The sequence below is a fragment of the Ambystoma mexicanum genome, chromosome 7q, assembly GCF_040938575.1.
Source record: "Ambystoma mexicanum isolate Mex_15411 chromosome 7q, UKY_AmexF1_1, whole genome shotgun sequence".
Lineage (NCBI taxonomy): Eukaryota > Metazoa > Chordata > Amphibia > Caudata > Ambystomatidae > Ambystoma > Ambystoma mexicanum.
In genome coordinates, this window is record NC_090941.1 from 1,039,995,172 (window position 1) to 1,040,012,037 (window position 16,866).

Below are 16,866 nucleotides of genomic sequence, written 5' to 3' on the forward strand. Positions count from 1 at the left end.
GTAAAGGGTGGAGAGTAGAGGCAGGTAGATTAAGAAGGAGGCTGTTGCAATACATGCGAGCCACGTCTTGAAATGTTATGCAACAGTAGTGTTTGCATTGTTGCTGTAGTTTGTGTATTACTTTGTTCCAATATATCAAATTTCAATTTTTAGGGGCAGGCTGAAGACCCTTCTATTCGAATAAACTTAGCCTACTCGCTTATTCACTGTACCCTGGAATCTGCAGCTTGTCTGACTGAAATGTTTCCTTTATTTGTTTGGCTGTGTTGTATGTCGTGTCCCCGCGCTTCTATGCCTTTGGGCGTTGTCCCAACGTGTTACAAATAAATTAATAAAATTCTAAGTAGAATACTTTGCAATTAGTGTCCTGGGCCACTTGGCTGAGGTCCTTTTGACTTAGCTTAATGTCAATTGTATACTAAAGTTATTTGGATACACCCTCATTTCTCACTAACATATTACACATGTTTTGAAACCTGGCCAATGTGCTTTCAAAACATACAGGGCATACATGAATGAAGAAGGCCTTTCATGCAGATTTTCCATGCAGAAATACCACACAATTTTGCTGCTCATGAAGACTTTACCTGCATACCTGTAGTAACTCGGCTCCACATACAGATCTGTGTAGCAGAGTAAAACATGAGAATTTACTGGAAGGGGTGCAGGTTATTGGATGCGGAAGTGACAGGGTAGTTTGAGAAGTATTCTCCACCCACATCACAATGACCTTGGGAGAGTTTTAAGCACAAGAAAATGATTGTAGAAATACCAGACAGAGGCAGAAAGGGAACAAGAGGGAAGTAGAGGAGTACCTGGCAAATGGGGACAGTTTATTCACTAAAGATGGCTTAGTTCAGGATTGGAAGGGGGCAAGCATTTTGAAAACACACACAAAGATCAATTGGGATTGAAGGGGTGGTGATAGTGTAGTTGTGGAAGCGTAGGAGAAGCCAGGAAAGCCTTACAAAAAAACAGGACAGGGTCCCAGATATTTTATTGAGCCTGAGGACCAAGTAGGGATTCTGTATACAAAAACACCCTTAAGTCTCTATAGTCTCAGATGCCTTAAATAAAGAAAGCCATCACCCCCCTGTGTTTTATTTGACATACCTCCAATTCCTATTTTTCCATATCACCCTGATGGACAGAGATTTCTAGGTGCCAGCTATCTGGTGAGGGCTCCCACTGCTTCTTCCTTGTAACTTCACATACTGTGCCCATCATGAGCAAGGGGCTATGAGAGTCTAAGAGGAGCATAAAGGATAAGAAGGTTCTCCTCCCAGCAGCACACAACCAACCTGGATATGTGTCTAACTAACACACGAGCCTTTGCACATTACAAGGGTTGGCTGATTAAAGACGCTAACAGTGATTGTTCATTTAACAATATCTGCCAGATCAGCAGGAGTATCCCGGTATTTCCACATGTAGGAAGGGAAGGGAACCTTAGAATAGAACGTGTGTGAATGAGATGTGTTCCAGTGAGAAACAACGTGCAGATATGCACATTACCCTATAACCAAGTAGGAGACCCTGAGGAAGGCCTAGAAGTGGTCCATTGGCTGAAACATGTTGGCCAGCTGATTCCACATTATCAAAGAGGCAGCATAAATAGGAATAATGTGTTTGCACCAAAATGTAATTGTCAAGAGACCTTGAATTGGACATTGTACACGTGTGAAGATATAACTATATGCATAGGCAGTCATTACAACTTTGGCGGTAGCCATGCCGCTATTGGCGGCATGACTGCTGCCAAAATCGGGTCTGGGTTCCCAGAATGGGGAATTACCAGGCCATTCCGAGTTCGGAGGGCCCGGTAATTCCTCCCTTTAGGAACCCCGGATCCAGACCTTCCCCATTCCCATTTCAGCCCCCATAGGGCTGAATGGGAATGGGAGAGGGAGCAAACAATGGGCCGATTACGAGCGGCCTGTTGTTTGCTCCCATTTCTCCTTTTTGTACCAGACGTACAGAGCGGGTCCCGCGAGGGGACCTCGTAATCAGGCGGTACAGGGTTGACGGCGCCGGCACCTTTACCGGCACCATTAACCCCTTACCGCCTGACTTATAATGAGGCCCATAGAGTATGTTTTAGATAGGGTTAGAAAGGAAGAACAAAAATATTTTTGATTTATCATTGAAGACATGTAAAATAAAAACACTGCAATTTTGATTACACAATAAGTAATAAGGGTTTATTCCATTCTTTATGTAAGGCATCTGAGTCTATAGGAACTAAACATGTAGGAGCAGGGGAAAGGCCATCTCCAAGATCAGGAAGGATGCCCACTGGCTGCCCGTCAAAGCTAGAATTATCTTTAAAACCCTCTGCATCACGCATACATGTATTGCCAAAAAAGCCCCAATCACAACAATGTCCTTCAGAAAAAAGAAAACGTCAGAACACCGAGATCTAATAACAGTCAATATTTAGTGACACCCCGCCACAACAACACCAGAGCAGGGGACAGCAGCTTTCATGTTTTAGCCCCCAAACACTGGAACTCCCTCCCATTCATCATCAAAAATGAGACGTCCTTCCCCGGTTTCAAAAAGCAACTGAAAACATGGCTGTTCAACCATTACTAGCGCATCACTAAATCGTACTAACGTAACCCACATCTGATTAAATTGTACTTTAGCTTTAATATGTTCTTCTGTTTGTATACATTCCTGTATGTACCTTTTTGTCAATTGTAAACAATGTTTCTTAGCATCGATTTTATGTATTACCAATCACCAAGATGTCTGTAACCACGCTGTGATACCCCAAGGTCTGGGCGTGTAACAAATGAAAAAATAAATAAATAAAGGCACTAGGTAATAGGGTGCACTGACCTAGAATTATGGGTTATGCTAGAAAGGGCTGGCACATCGAGTAGAAACACAGCAAGATGAATTGAAGGGAATACGGTAAGGCAATGAGGGACAGAGTTGCCCCAAACTCAGATCTATTTATAATATAAGAAAGTTGCCCTGTGACATGGGAGGATGGAGATTCTCCAGGAGGAATTTAAGGCAACTTGACAAATCAGGAGGGGGCGGGGGGTGGTTAGCAGAGACAATAAAGGCTGTGCAGGAGGAACTAGAGAGCAGGGAAACAAAAAAGGACATACTCAGTGAGACATGATAGGTGGGGCCTAAGTGAGGGCTGGAAAGGCAAATCAAAAGTAATATGTAGGCGAGACAGAAGTACACATTGTGGGAGAACATTGTATAGAAAGAGCAGTAGAGGAATCACCCACCACCTACCGAATAACAACATCATATTTTGACAGGGATCCACACCCACTTTACTCTTCTACCCAGGCCATTTCTGGACGAAGGCTCTGCAGAAGATCCCACCTTTGCTAGTCATGGAAAGCCCAAGCACCTGAACAGGATTCCTCCTGCAAGGCCACTGTTATGCAACCCTGTGCCTTTAAGACCCAGGGGATCACCAGGCGGGAACAGGGAGGAGCCGGGGATTTTAGAGAGTGTGTGAGAAGACGAGTGTGAATAAAGAAGGTTCTGGCCTGCATCACGTCCTTTTATTTCCAATTCAAACTGCTAACAGCCACCATATGGCCGGGGGGCAAAACTCTTCATAATGCCAATATGGTGTGAGAGACTGACACGTCCCTCCCTGGCAATGTAATTGTTTCAGGGAGTCCTCTGCTCCCATGGGGGTTCATGGATTAAATGACTCTGTAGAAAAGTGCAGGTGAAGACCCTCAGTATATTTAGAAGCTATGTTACCTTGAACCAGCTTAGCAGAGAAGGCCCAGACACATAGGTCTTGATTGGTGAGATAACTCAGGTTGCTTGTCCTTTCATCTTTGTTCATGAAACTCAGTGGCTTTCTAAGTTGGGAGAACCATTGAGCTGCAACCTCCTCTAGAACATTTAACAATATCCGCCAGATCTGCAGGCGTATCCCGGTATTTCCACATGTATGAAGGGAAGGGAACCTTAGAATAGAATGTGTTTGAATCAAATGTGTTCCAGTGAGAAACAACGTGCGGATTTGCACATTACCCTATAACCAAGTGGGAGCCCCTAAGGAAGGCCCAGAAGTGGTCCAGTGGCTGAAACATGTTGGGCAGCTGATTCCACATTATCAAAGAGGCAGCATAAATAGGAATAATGTGTCTGCACCAAAATTAAATTGTCAAGAGACGTTGAATTGGACATTGTACACGTGTGAAGATATAACTATAAACATAGTGTATGTTTTAGATAGGGTTAGAAAGTAAGAACAACAATATTTTTGATTTATTATTGGAGACATGTAAAATAAAAACACTGCGATTTTTATTACACTATAAGTAATAAGGGTTTATTCCATTCTTTATGTAAGGCATCGGAGTCTATAGGAACTAAACATGTAGGAGCAGGGGAAAGGTCATCTCCAAGATCAGGAAGGATGCCCACTGGCCGCCCGTCAAAGCTAGAATGATCTTTAAAACCCTCTGCATCACGCATACATGTATTGCCAAAAAGAGCCTGGCTTTGTCTGCTAGCTAGTGTCTCGGCCCTCCCTGATGACGCAACAAAGCATGAGAACCAATAAGCGGACCTTGTTGGCCAGAGTGGTGCAAAAGGTGGACGAGGTCTGACGGTGTTTTATATTTTAGTTAAGTATCAGTAATACACACAAGTATGAATAAGTACACTGAATGCATATTAGATGTTGCATGAGAGTGATGCAACTTAGTCTGTTTTATCTTTCAACATGAAACTGTACATTCTCCCTTTAACAATCTTGCTTTTCTCTGTCTCTAGAGACTTCTGGGCATATGTCAACACATTTATGGACATTAGGTCAGTGTCTTCTCTTTTCCTTTACTCCCAAAGTATTCCCTGCATGTCTGCATATACCCCTGCTTCATACAATGAATTGCAATATCTTTGGGACACTCTGTGCCATGGTACATGTTTATAAGATGGTGCCAGGACATACTTCTGTTTCTGTATTAAAGTCTTTTTTGCAACATTTGATTATATTATAACTGTTAAACATTCTGGAAATATCCAGCCATACTTAAAGGACGACTATATGTTTCAGTGTTTTGACATGTTGCACATCCTGTCTAAATTGCACAGTGAGCATAAAAACACGTTGACAATTCATCAGTGTTGCATGTTTTCTTTCAATAGTGGTGTTTACAAACTGTTTGACAAATGTGACATTTCACAGTACAGCGTGCCCTGTGGGATATTAGCATTCAATCACTGTGAATTTTGGTCTACTGCAGAAATGTTTTCCCATGTTCTGTCTGAAGGTTTACATGTTGAATCACAGTACACAAACTACATACATCTTTTAGGAATGCTCCACCGTGAAAACCAAAAAATGTAGACTGCCAAATCAGTAACAGTTACTTAATGTCTCAAGGGGTAGATGCCAACTGTTTTAGTTGGAGCTCATGACACCTCATGAGATGTTGCATTTGATAGGAACTGGCACAAACAGTTTCCTGGTACTGGCTGCCAAACTCTGGAACTCTACTTATCTCTAAGAGCAGAACCATCCTTCTGGACTTTCAAAACAAATGTGAAAACCTGGCTCTTTGCACAGGAGCGATAATGTTTATCCTCCCTAACGGCACCTTTACTGTCATGTTAATGCCTGATCAGAAATGTCCCCGTTTACTAGCAATATAATGAAAAGTATTGTCTGTCAAACCTGTAACAAATGTAATGTAACGAAATGTAATGTCTTTCTCGCCTGTCAGGGTGAGGTGCGCTATACAAATGAATAAATAAATAAATAAAAAGGCAAACTGCTTAGTCCAACACTGTGAGGCTGTCCAGCTGGACCAGGGAAGCTGCACTTTGATCAGAGGGCATAGATGTATAGATGGATGCCTGGATTGCATTTTTGAAAGATGTTCACTTTTTTGAACATTCAGACTTTCAAGGCCGCTTGGCTTTGTTATGCGCTTCTGTTTTTTGTCACTATATTACTTTTTGGGAGCATTTTGAGCTGAGCAAGCACATTTGTTTGAAGGTGCGTTCTGGGTTTGTTGCAATGGATCTTTTTTGGGGAATTTTAATTTTGAGGAGGCCTGTTGGTGTTTCCAAAGAGGTGATTCCAGTGGGTTGTATCTGGACCAGCATAACAACGCTTTCTATAGAACACTCGTGTAAGTACCGTGCCAATAGAATGCAAGAGCATTGCATGTGCCTACGTCTAGTTCTGGGGACAATTTAGTGCCTCTATAAGTATATATATATAGAAAAGCTGTGCAGGGACTTCCTAATGTAAAAAAAAGACAGAAATATGAATTTTCTAGATGTTTAAGAGACAAATATAGTGCATTGTTTAACTACTGGTAAACCCCTCAAGTGCCCAAGAGCAGGGGGTTCACTTTCATTATTGCAGAGAAACGTATGCACTCTCTGAAGCATTTCATTAAATATGTAAGGGATTTTTACAAAAAGTACTACCCGTGATAGTCAATAGGAAACAGGGTACACTACTTAGGTTTGGCCTGAGCTACCCAAAGGTTTGGTAGCAATGGCTGAGCAACCAGGCTTGGTATAAGGAGGGAGGAGAGCTGTAATGAGCTAAAAAAAACTCAGTGCACACACTTAGCCCAAGAAAACACATATACACGTATACACAAATAGATATTTATTTATATACACTAAGGCACGCTGTTGTAATTCAAGTCAAGTAAGTACTATAACAAAGTAAAATAATAGAAGAGTACTTGCAACATTCTAAGGATAGTAAACCACAAGTGTAGTAACTTTAGAATAGCTTGTTCAGTAACAAATCACTTAGTAAAGCTATCTGAAACATATATGCACACTTTTCCAAACTTGTATAACTTTCAGTAACTTTGTTCCAGCTTATTTTAAAGAGTCCAATCCTGTTTTATGAGAGTCTCACAATGGACAGAGAGGGCACTGGGCCACCAGTGACCAGGGTTTGGGCAGGAAAGTCAAGAACACAGTTCAAAGTGTCAGAGTCCAGCAGGATCTCATCTGGGTTTACAGGTAATTAAAATTAGGTTTCAAACAGCAAGGGAATCAGGATGTTCCCTTGTAGGGTTACCCCAAGGTCCAATGTCCTAAGGCTGGATTAGAGCACAATGGGGTGTCCACCGCAATGTAACTCTATGGGAAACCTGGAGGAATGCAAGATAGAAGCTTTTGCAGTCACCAGAATCACAAGATCAGCAAGCAAAGCTCCAGGTAAGTTTTCCTAGGAGCAGACAGTGCCTTCAAGTTAAGAAGCAGTTGCTGTAGGGCGGTTCCAGCAGACCAGGTCACAGGTTTCTCGTTCTTGGCAACAGAAGAAAGGACTTTAGTGGATCTGGCAACTGTTCTCGTGCAGACAGATGCCCAGAAAAGGATCTTTGTGGTTCTGGCTTGTTGGCACCTTTTTAGGCTTCCAGGAAGGATGGTTACCTTGCCGGTAGTCTCTTCTTCTTTTCTCGGTCCACATCTCATGTAAGGGGACTTTGGGGAGCTGGTTCAAGTCACTATAGGTTTAGAAGGATGCCTACAAAGATCGAGTTAAAACTGCACTTCGGGTGACGATGCACAGCTCACTGGTACAGGACCTGCAGTATTGGTGAATTGCAGGTCATGGAGGCCGCAGCTCTTCCAAAGAGGGTGCAGAATGCAGGCCGTCTTAGGACTAGTTAGGCCCACCAGTCCAAGGGAGGAAGTCGTTGTCTTCGGATCTTTCCTGTCGCTTATAATTTGAGGTTAGGCAGCAGCAGTTACTCCGCTCGGGTGGTTGCTGCACACGACCTTCTTTGGGCTTCTTCTTCAAAATCTTCTCTTGCAGTGGTCAACTCTGAGTTTCTGCTCCAAGACCTCGGAATTTATGCAGGAACGCTGGCTGAGCCCATCAATCAAGTCCCGTGGACAATTAAAACTTGGGGATGCCTCCCGGTCTGAACTGGTTTCACTCAGTCATACTGCAGGATAAAGGACAGGGGAGTTTCAGTCGACCTCCCCCACTTCCTGTCCTGCCAGTCACTCAGAGGCCCTTTGCGGTCTTTCGAAGAGAAGCCTGGCGAAGACAAAGGGACCAAAGGATCCACCCACACCCAGATGGGTAGAAGAAGACATCAGAAAGGACAAGTAAGCTTTTTTTAAAATTTGATTTTTGTATTTTTATTCTCATGGTTGGAAAATATTAACTGTTCAATATAAAACCATGATAAAAGTGACTTATACAAACACATTTACAAACAAGAAATTTAAGTAGAATAACAGTATACAAATTATTTAAAAGAAAGCTTCAAGGTTATAACAGCGATTCATAAAATATTTGCGTTATGTGGGACGTTGTTTGTATGTATTATCATCATAGCTTGATTTAAGATCTGTGAATTAATTGCTAAGTCAGCATTTAAGTTAATTGAAATATAATGAGTTTCAAGCTATTGAAGATAGGCCATCATAGCTCAAAGAGTTTTGGTTGTCTGCTTTGGTTTAAGATGTAACCGTTTTCAGAGGAACTGAGGGTGCGATTCTAAGATACTGAGGGTGGGATTCTAAGATGTGATAAATAATGTATGGTTGCTATATTTAATTAAATGTTTTGACCATTTTAAATTCTGTTCCACACATCGTCTGAATTGAATATTTTAAATTGTTTTTGATTTTACCAAACTTGGACACTCCATCATTAGGTGTTTTAGGGTTTCAGGTTCGATAGGATTATGGCAAAATCTTCAAGCCCGCTGGGTTTGGTGGATTTGACAGTGGTCATAAAGAAGATCATTGGTCAGCCATAGATTTAGGGGAAACCTCATAAATGTATCATGATAGGTTAGGTCCAGACATTTTTGAAGATACTTAGGTACCTGATGAAGAGTTTTAATTATAAAATTCCCTTTTTTAAACAATTTATAAGAGTTGCACTCTGCCCAGGTTGTCTGCCAATCATATAGGTAGAATATGAGCCTTGCTCTGTTTGTATTGGCTAGCAAAAGAGATTCACCAATATCTGCCTGAGTAGGCAGTTCACTTTCTATCTATTAAGAGATCGGTTTAAAAGATCTGCAAGAGTTTTAGCAATAACAGGAATTAAGCTGTGTGGAAAAGATACAGAGAAAGGGCATTTTCTGTAAAGAGATACGGTATGCCAATGTACAATAGATTTTAGAGATGAGATTGGATTGCTTTTCTCCAATAAATACTGCCTTTTGTTTGCAAAAATGAATAATAATAATGGATGAGAATTTTTTTTTGAAGTATGAGTGCTTGAGTAGCTGTGGTTTGCAATCTTGTCTCTAATTTATAGTGGGTGTTGTGAATGTTTGCATTGATGTTCAAACTGAGATACTTGTATTCTTTTACAATGCCAGCATTTATGAGCCATTTAAAGGATTTTGTTTTTTTATTTGGTTTATGTTTAGAAAAATAAAAGGAAAATTGGATTTGCTCATATTTACTGACAATGAATTAGCAATTGCACATGATTCATGAGCAGTTAGCTTCCTCACTAGCCCTATTGTGGTTTTATCTAAGATGACTAAATCGTCAGTGTATAGAGGCCATGATATGGCAGTCGTGCTAATTTTGGGAGGAAATGAAGAGACCTTATTCATATTGTGACCCAGATCTTTGATGAAAAAGTTAAAAAGAACTGAGGCCAAGGTGATTCCCTGTTTGAGACCACAAAAGGCAGAAATCGAGTTGGAAAGAAGGCCTTGTTGATTTCATTTAACTCAAACTGAAGCTTCAGAGTAAAGTTGAATTATTAAATTCAAGATGTGTGGCGGACATTCCGCTTTGGACAATTTATTCCACATAAGCGATCTAGGGCCCGAATCGAAGGCCTGTTTAAAATCTATGAATGCTAGATAAGTTGGTTGATCGGAAGGTAGAGCCTGTTTGTTTATTACAGACAAGATTAGTAGAATTATTGATGTTCCCAGGCCTGGGACAAATCCTGATAGATGGATATTTAATTGAGAGGTTGTGCGAAGCCATTTCCAAAAATGTTTTAGGATTATCCGGGCGAAAACTTTGCCTGAGATGTCCAGGAGGGTTATTGGCCTATAATTTGAGGGTGTATCTCTGTTCCCCTTTTTAAAAAATCAGAATGATGATTGATTGTTTCCATGAGGCCGGAATAACACCTTCAATTAGGATTTGTTGGAAGATGCTTGATAGTATTGTTGCCCAATGGCCGGGGTAAAATGTTAACATGCAATTTAAAAGACCATCTGGGCCAGGTGCCCTAGAGGTGCTTAGTTTTCGGATTTCCAGCATGATGTCATCATAATCGAAGGTTAGAAGTCGCAAATCATATGATGGGATTTGAACTAAATTTGAACAGGAGTTTCTGAGGCAAAAAGAGTAGTGTAATGTTTGATCCAAGATTGTTTGCTAACTGAGTTGGTCAGTATTGGACATGCCGAGGCATTGTTGGAGGATCTTAGCAATTTCCAGATTTTAGCACTAGTTTTAGAGGTTAAGGCAGAGAGCATGTTTTCTACGACTATTTGTAATTTCTTAGCTAAGTGCGTTCTGGACCAGTTTTTGTATTTTGATTTGATCTTTTTAAGTAAAAGCTCTATCATTTGGTGCTCCTTTTAATGCTTTTTTGCTCTCCTTTACACAAATATTTTTTATATTTCTGACTTCTTCGTCATAAATGTGTTTATGGGTAAAGGAGGGATGACACTCTATATTAATGTGTTCCGTCAACATGGAATGTGGTGTAAGGGTCAAACTTTGATTTTTGGATGGATAACAAACGTTTGGTAAACAAGCAATAAGATGGTGTAATTTAGATTCAGTCCATCTTAATCTGTTCCTGCCTCCTGTTAGTTGAGTTTCAGGTGTATAGGATTTATTTTCATGCTTTCTGGTTTCATGCCAAGTCAGGGATAGAATATTATGGTCACTAGTTTGATTGCTTGGAAGTGATGCATGTGAGGTAAGGAATGTCTTGAGACGAAGATATAATCAATTTTGGCTGATTGTTCATTTCTCTTCCAAGTGGGTTGGGGAGGGATGTCTCCTTTGAGGGTTTCATTGAGCATGATGAATCCTCTCTTGTCCATTAGATCTATCCATCTCATAGCTCGCTTGGAGAGAAGATGGTGAGGGGCGTGCAGGCATTTGATGTTCAAGTCACCTGCTATTAGAGTCATGTCAATGCTTTCCTCAGTCATAATTAAGTCTATGGTGGAGTCGACTGCTGTTAAAAAGTCATCATCTGAAATACCTGTAGGATTCCAATAGAGATTTAAAAGGGCTGAATCTTTGCTGTCTGAAATTCTGTTTTCTGTGTGGCATAGTCTCGTCAGCTAATATAAAGGATGTGGGGAGACCCATAGATGTAGTGATAACCTTCTGTCCATTCTACAAGCTGTGAGCAGGCCAGTGGTGGGACGATCTTTGGGGCCTTTTATTGCAGGAAGCCAAGCAATAGAGTATTCTGGCCAGAGTGGTTAAGCAAGAAGCCAAGTTTCCTGTAGAAGAACGATATCAAATGAGGATGGTAGGATGGATGTCGGTTGTGAGAGTAGGTGTTTGAAGCTCCTTGTATTCCATACTGCGATGGTGATTGCATGAGTTGATGGTTTTTTTGAGCCCCAGAGGTAAGTGCATCTTTTGTTATCTCGCATGGTGTCTTTGAGCCACAACCAATTTGTGATTTGCTGTTTAGGGGTGGGGTCTTTGAATATTACTTCTCTCTTAAATTTGCCTTGATTAGCATAACACAAAATGTTTAAAGATTAAAAGGTAGTTCGTTCTTGGTCTTCGCAGTGTGATGTGGTATGCCTTGAGAGGGCTTTGTGATCCACCCTCTGGCGATGTTTATAGATGTTTAATGCAAATCCGCGATGTCTAAGCTGGTCTTTTGCATCCCATAGTATTTGTCTTATGAGCTGCGAGGGTATGATAAGATGTACTTCATCACATTTTCGGTAATTGGTATACCGGATATATTCTATGGACCTCATTACGAATATGGAGGTAGCCATGGTGCTATTAGCGCCATGGCTAGCCCCATACCGCATACCGGGTCCGGGTCCCCTGAATGGGGACTTACTGGGTCATTCCAAACCTTGGAGGACCCGGTATTTCCCCACTCAGAGAACCCATCCCCATTCGAGCCCCCATAGGGCTCAATGGGAATGGGGAGGGAGCTAACAACGGGCCCGTTGTTACCTCCCTGGTCCTTTAACGGCTCCCGCTAAGGGACCTTGTAATGCGGCATTAAGGGGTTAACGGCATTCATGTAAACAGGCAGAGCTGAAGGCAAAGAAAGGAGTGAATTTCCCAAAAAATTCAAAATATTCACAAATAATGGTATCCAAGCACAAAAAAAGTTGATGTTCAAGCTGGGAAGGAAGAAAATTAGTTATCCAGTTAGAAGTCTCTTGCAATGAGAATAAATGTCCATATGCAAAGTTTGTTTGTTTTTTATACCTGACACAGACAATCAGAGATTCTCAGCAGGACAGCACTCGCTTAGCACTCCTCGAAGCACGCATACAGAAGCACGCGCCCGCCTAAGTTTAAAGACGTCGACATGAGTAGGTGGAGCTGAAGGCAAAGGAAGGAGTGAATTTCCAAAAAAGTTCCAAATATTCACGAATAATGGTATCCAATCACAAAAAAAGTTGATTTTCAAGCTGCAAAGGGAAGAAACATAGTTATCCAGCTAGAAGTCTCTTGTGATGAGAATAAATGTTCGAACACAAAGTTTTTTATACCTGAGACAGTCGTGCAGAGATTGTCAGCAGAACAGCACTAGTCGAGCACTCCTCGAAGCACGCATGCAGAAGCGCGTGCCCGCCTAGTTTTAAAGGCGTAAGTGCACTCCCTGCATCCCCTGCCCCTTCTCCCCACCTCCATGCCGCCTTTCCACATATCCCGTTCCCCCCCTACCCAAACCCCACTTCCTGTGCTCCTCTTTCCCTCGCTGGTGCCGGGAATAGTCCCTTGTCCCCTCTCCATGGCGGCCATTTTGTTTGTTGACTTTTTTTCATTCATTTAAATGGCCGCTATGGAAAGGGCAAAGGAACTAGGTGCAAACCCTTTGCCCCGATCCCTGGTGGCCATTTTGTTTTGATTTGTTTTTCTCAAGTTGAGAACTGGTTTCACCGGCGTTTCTCAACTCTGGAAAAATTGCTATTAGTATCCCGGTACGACGTGCTGGGGTACTAATAGCAATAGAACCCTCGGAGGGTTCTATTACCGGTAATGCTCGGGCTTCTAACTATCACCCCAGGGGCATTACCCTACCCGTAATGCCCCCTCCTCGGGTTCTATTGCTTAAGTGGAAAAGACACTAGAATTGCTAATTTGCTACCCCACACTGATATTACAAAATGTGAACATTGCGGCCAAGCAATAGATATGTGGTCAGTTTCTGGTTGTGGTACGTCAACTTAATACCTATTTCACAGGTAATGTGGGTCAACAAGGTGGTTTGCCACAGGAAATATTGTTGAATTCAACATCTACTAATTGACATGACAGCATTTTTGATATCCTTTACACAGAAGTGGTGTAGACCAAATAGAATATTTACATTTAGGTATGTTGAATTGACACTGCAGAAAATAAACTGTGAACATGTGTTTCCATTAGGTTTTAACATTGCCTGATATGGCCTCCTCGGTATGTCATGGTTGCCACTGTGATTTAGACCCAAAAAATCCATCCAAGGAAACAATAACAAGAGGCACAGGTTGCAAGGAAAACAGCTTTAATGCAGCTTTAATGCATGCAAGTTTACGGCTGGAAGTGTCAGTCAGCTCTGTAGACAGGAAAAACTGAAAGCTCACCCAACCCGCATTGAGTTACAGAATGTATAGAGAAAAATCACAAGATTAGCATACAATACAAAAATCAGATGCATTATAATTTGTTATATGTTATATTACCACATTTAAAAGACTGAACACAAAAAAACAAGTTTTTTCAGCCGCGTTTTTGTGTTGGCTTTTAAATCTGGCAATATGACATCCTTCCCCCCCACAACTCACCCAAGAGGACCCCTTCCCCACCCCCACCCTCTCCCACTGGTTTTCATGTTAAACGGGGGGTTCACCCTCAAACTACCTCTTTCCCCCACAACCCCCTTCCCAGCACAACACACACCAAATCTGCACAAATACGCTCACAAAAACACTCACACAGACACACACACACACACACAGACACTCACCTGACAGCCTGTCAGCCCGTGCGCCCATTCGTGTGCTGCAGGAACTGACAGCTCGATTTAGAATGACCGCTCTGTGCGGTCACAGAGTGGTCATTCTAAATCGATCACTTGTTTCGGTCCAGAGGACCTTATAATCCCCTCATCCCCATTGGCTACCACCTAATGAGTACCTAAACACAACATACATTTGGCCTCGTTACGAATCTGGCAGAAAGTGGTAAAGTTGGTGGTAACTCCGATATCGCCAACTTTACCACTACGCAAAATTACAAGTTTGGGCCTGGAGTGGAGAATTTACCTCCAGGAGAATCCTGGAGGTAAATCCTTCAACTCACCTCAGAGAAATCGGCAGAATCAACTGAATTACTGGAACAGTAATTCTGCCAGAAAAGCCCCATTGAGTCCAATGGACTCACATTAAATGGGGAATTACACCGCCACCACCACTTGTAATCCGGTGGAAATTCCGCCGGACCAAGTGGCAGCAATGGTTATTCATTTGGGCGGTATGCTGGCAGAATTTACCACTGGGATACCATCCAACTCGTAATGAGGCCCATTGTCACATTTTATTGGTTAGTTCAATCCTACTGATGCAGCATGTGCACCCCTGCAGACACCCTAATTGCATAATGAGCAGGGAAAGTGAAACTAACCCCCTGTGGCAACAAACTTGAAACAGTGAACTCCTCTCACATGGAACCTTTCCACTTGGCAACTCCTTTGTTCTCAGGCCTAGTAGACCCTCAAGCTGCAACTATCTTAGTGAAACGTGACTGTCTCTCCTAGCCAAGCCAAGGATAGGAACCTCATAGGCTACAAAGCACCCATATCTCTTGGGAACCAGGTGACCTCATAAGAAGTGTAACCGAGGCTCCACTTTGTTGAGAAATAATTCTTCATATTTATGTGTATTTCTAAGCCACCCTTTCATGTACTCGTCAGTCCTAAGACTCACTCGAGGGGCAGTAGAACTTGTTTTAATACCCTGGCATCACTGCCACACAAGGTCTTTGTTCATCCTAAAAGAATCCCCTTTAGTAACTCTTATGCTTGGCTCTGCCTTGCGCCAAGAACAGAAACTATTACTTTGTGGAATGCTCAAATGTCCTGGGAACAATTTTGTGCGATGAGGCAGTCAGGCCCTAATTCTTGAAACAATAGCTAATGCCTGTCCTGCCTCTGCAGACACACTCTGATTTCATGGTTTTCTCTCAAGGGAAGCAGGGCTGCATTTTGATTTCAGTAAATGGCAGATCATTCAGAATTGGGCTTAGTGTGGTACGTTGCGAAACCTATTGTCCTAATGTCAGCAACTGCTTCTATAGCAGCAGATAGCAGGCCCTGTCATGTTAGTGTTTGAAAATTAGGCCTAATGTGACAGAATAACATCCTTTGTTAAATTAAGAGAATAGCGAAATGCAGGAAGAGCCTGGTTTAGAAAAATGGCCTTAACCTGGTCATCTTGCCAGAGCTCCTCTCGTGAGTGAAATTCTCAAAGCCTATGCTTCCTGTTGCGCTTGGTGTGTTGGTAATGCATCCCTATTTCTACATTCCCCCTTTAGTTCATTTATTAACTACTCTACGCTTATCTCTTATCTTATCACAAGGATCAACTGGCACCCACACTCATCCGCTTGTTTAATTATGTTTGCGTCGTTTGCCACATACGCTTCATACACTGTTCTCTGCAGTTTTCACTATACAATGTTGCTGATTGCAACCTTGGCTTCAAAACAGCCCGGTCTCCTATCAGTCTCACCACCTCACCAGCTGTACTGGCTACACTGGCGTTGCTTTGTTGTAGGACCCAAGGACAGTACCACAGCGGCAAACGATTCTCCCCGCCTTGACTATCGGCGCAGGAGAGCCCCGGGTATCTCGGACACACAATGCAGGATTCTGCAACCTTAATTCCTGGTCTTACGTTTCCTATTCTCGAAGGCTCATGAAAGTAACAATCTTTCTGTGAAAAGTTCAAGGGCACTTCCCTCCTTACAATCCTCTTCGGTCTTGCTGTCTTTCTCCCTGTATTAAACTGCCATCTTGGAACTGCTGCTTCGTCATGTACTTTGCCTTGCTCAGAGTGTGCTTTTGTGCTCCTCCTTTTATCCGTGTGGGGAAGTGTGATGGAAGTTAGGTGTGTGTAATGATCAGTAATTGCCTGACCCTGCCTGACCATTGTATTGGGACATGTCAGGTATATGGCTCGGGTGTTAGTCCATTTTCTCACACAGTGATCTGTCCGTGAGTAAGTGTTTGTGTTCGGAAAGGTGGAGGATGAGTTCTTAAGTATCCTACTTGGTAGGATGGGGTGAAGGTGTTACAGGAAAGTGGATACCGCATCTCGCCATGCAGTGTCTCACTTCTACTCCCCGAGGACCCCTCAACTAGGTGATCCTCCCGCACTGATCCACCGCCAGGAACTGGATCCAAGAGCGATGGCCATGTCCTGGCCACCTGGATGACAGACCCACGGGGACTAGCGGGCGTGACACCTTCAGGCTTCTCACACCTGGGAACCTTCTGCTCCTAGCCCATCCCCTATGAATCTCTTGCACCCTTTCTCATGTGCTCTTCGCAAAGTTTTAATACCTGATTAAGTCACTGCTCCTCGTCCGGAGCCTGGGAATGAGCTTCACCTCTCTGCTCTGACCTATCGCAGCGCAACTTTATACCGTGTCTGTGGCTGCTGGCCTTGCGTGTGAGCCTCT

General features: G+C 42.6%; 1 protein-coding gene across 1 annotated transcript in view; it reads left to right on the forward strand.

The window, feature by feature from the left end:
* LOC138528587 (uncharacterized) overlaps positions 1-16,866 on the forward strand; it is a 1,521,057-nt gene that overhangs the window by 551,869 nt on the left and 952,322 nt on the right. The window contains exon 11 of the mRNA XM_069640364.1: positions 4,771-4,809. Coding sequence (XP_069496465.1) covers positions 4,771-4,809 — 39 coding nt within the window. The remainder of the gene's footprint in view (positions 1-4,770; positions 4,810-16,866) is intronic.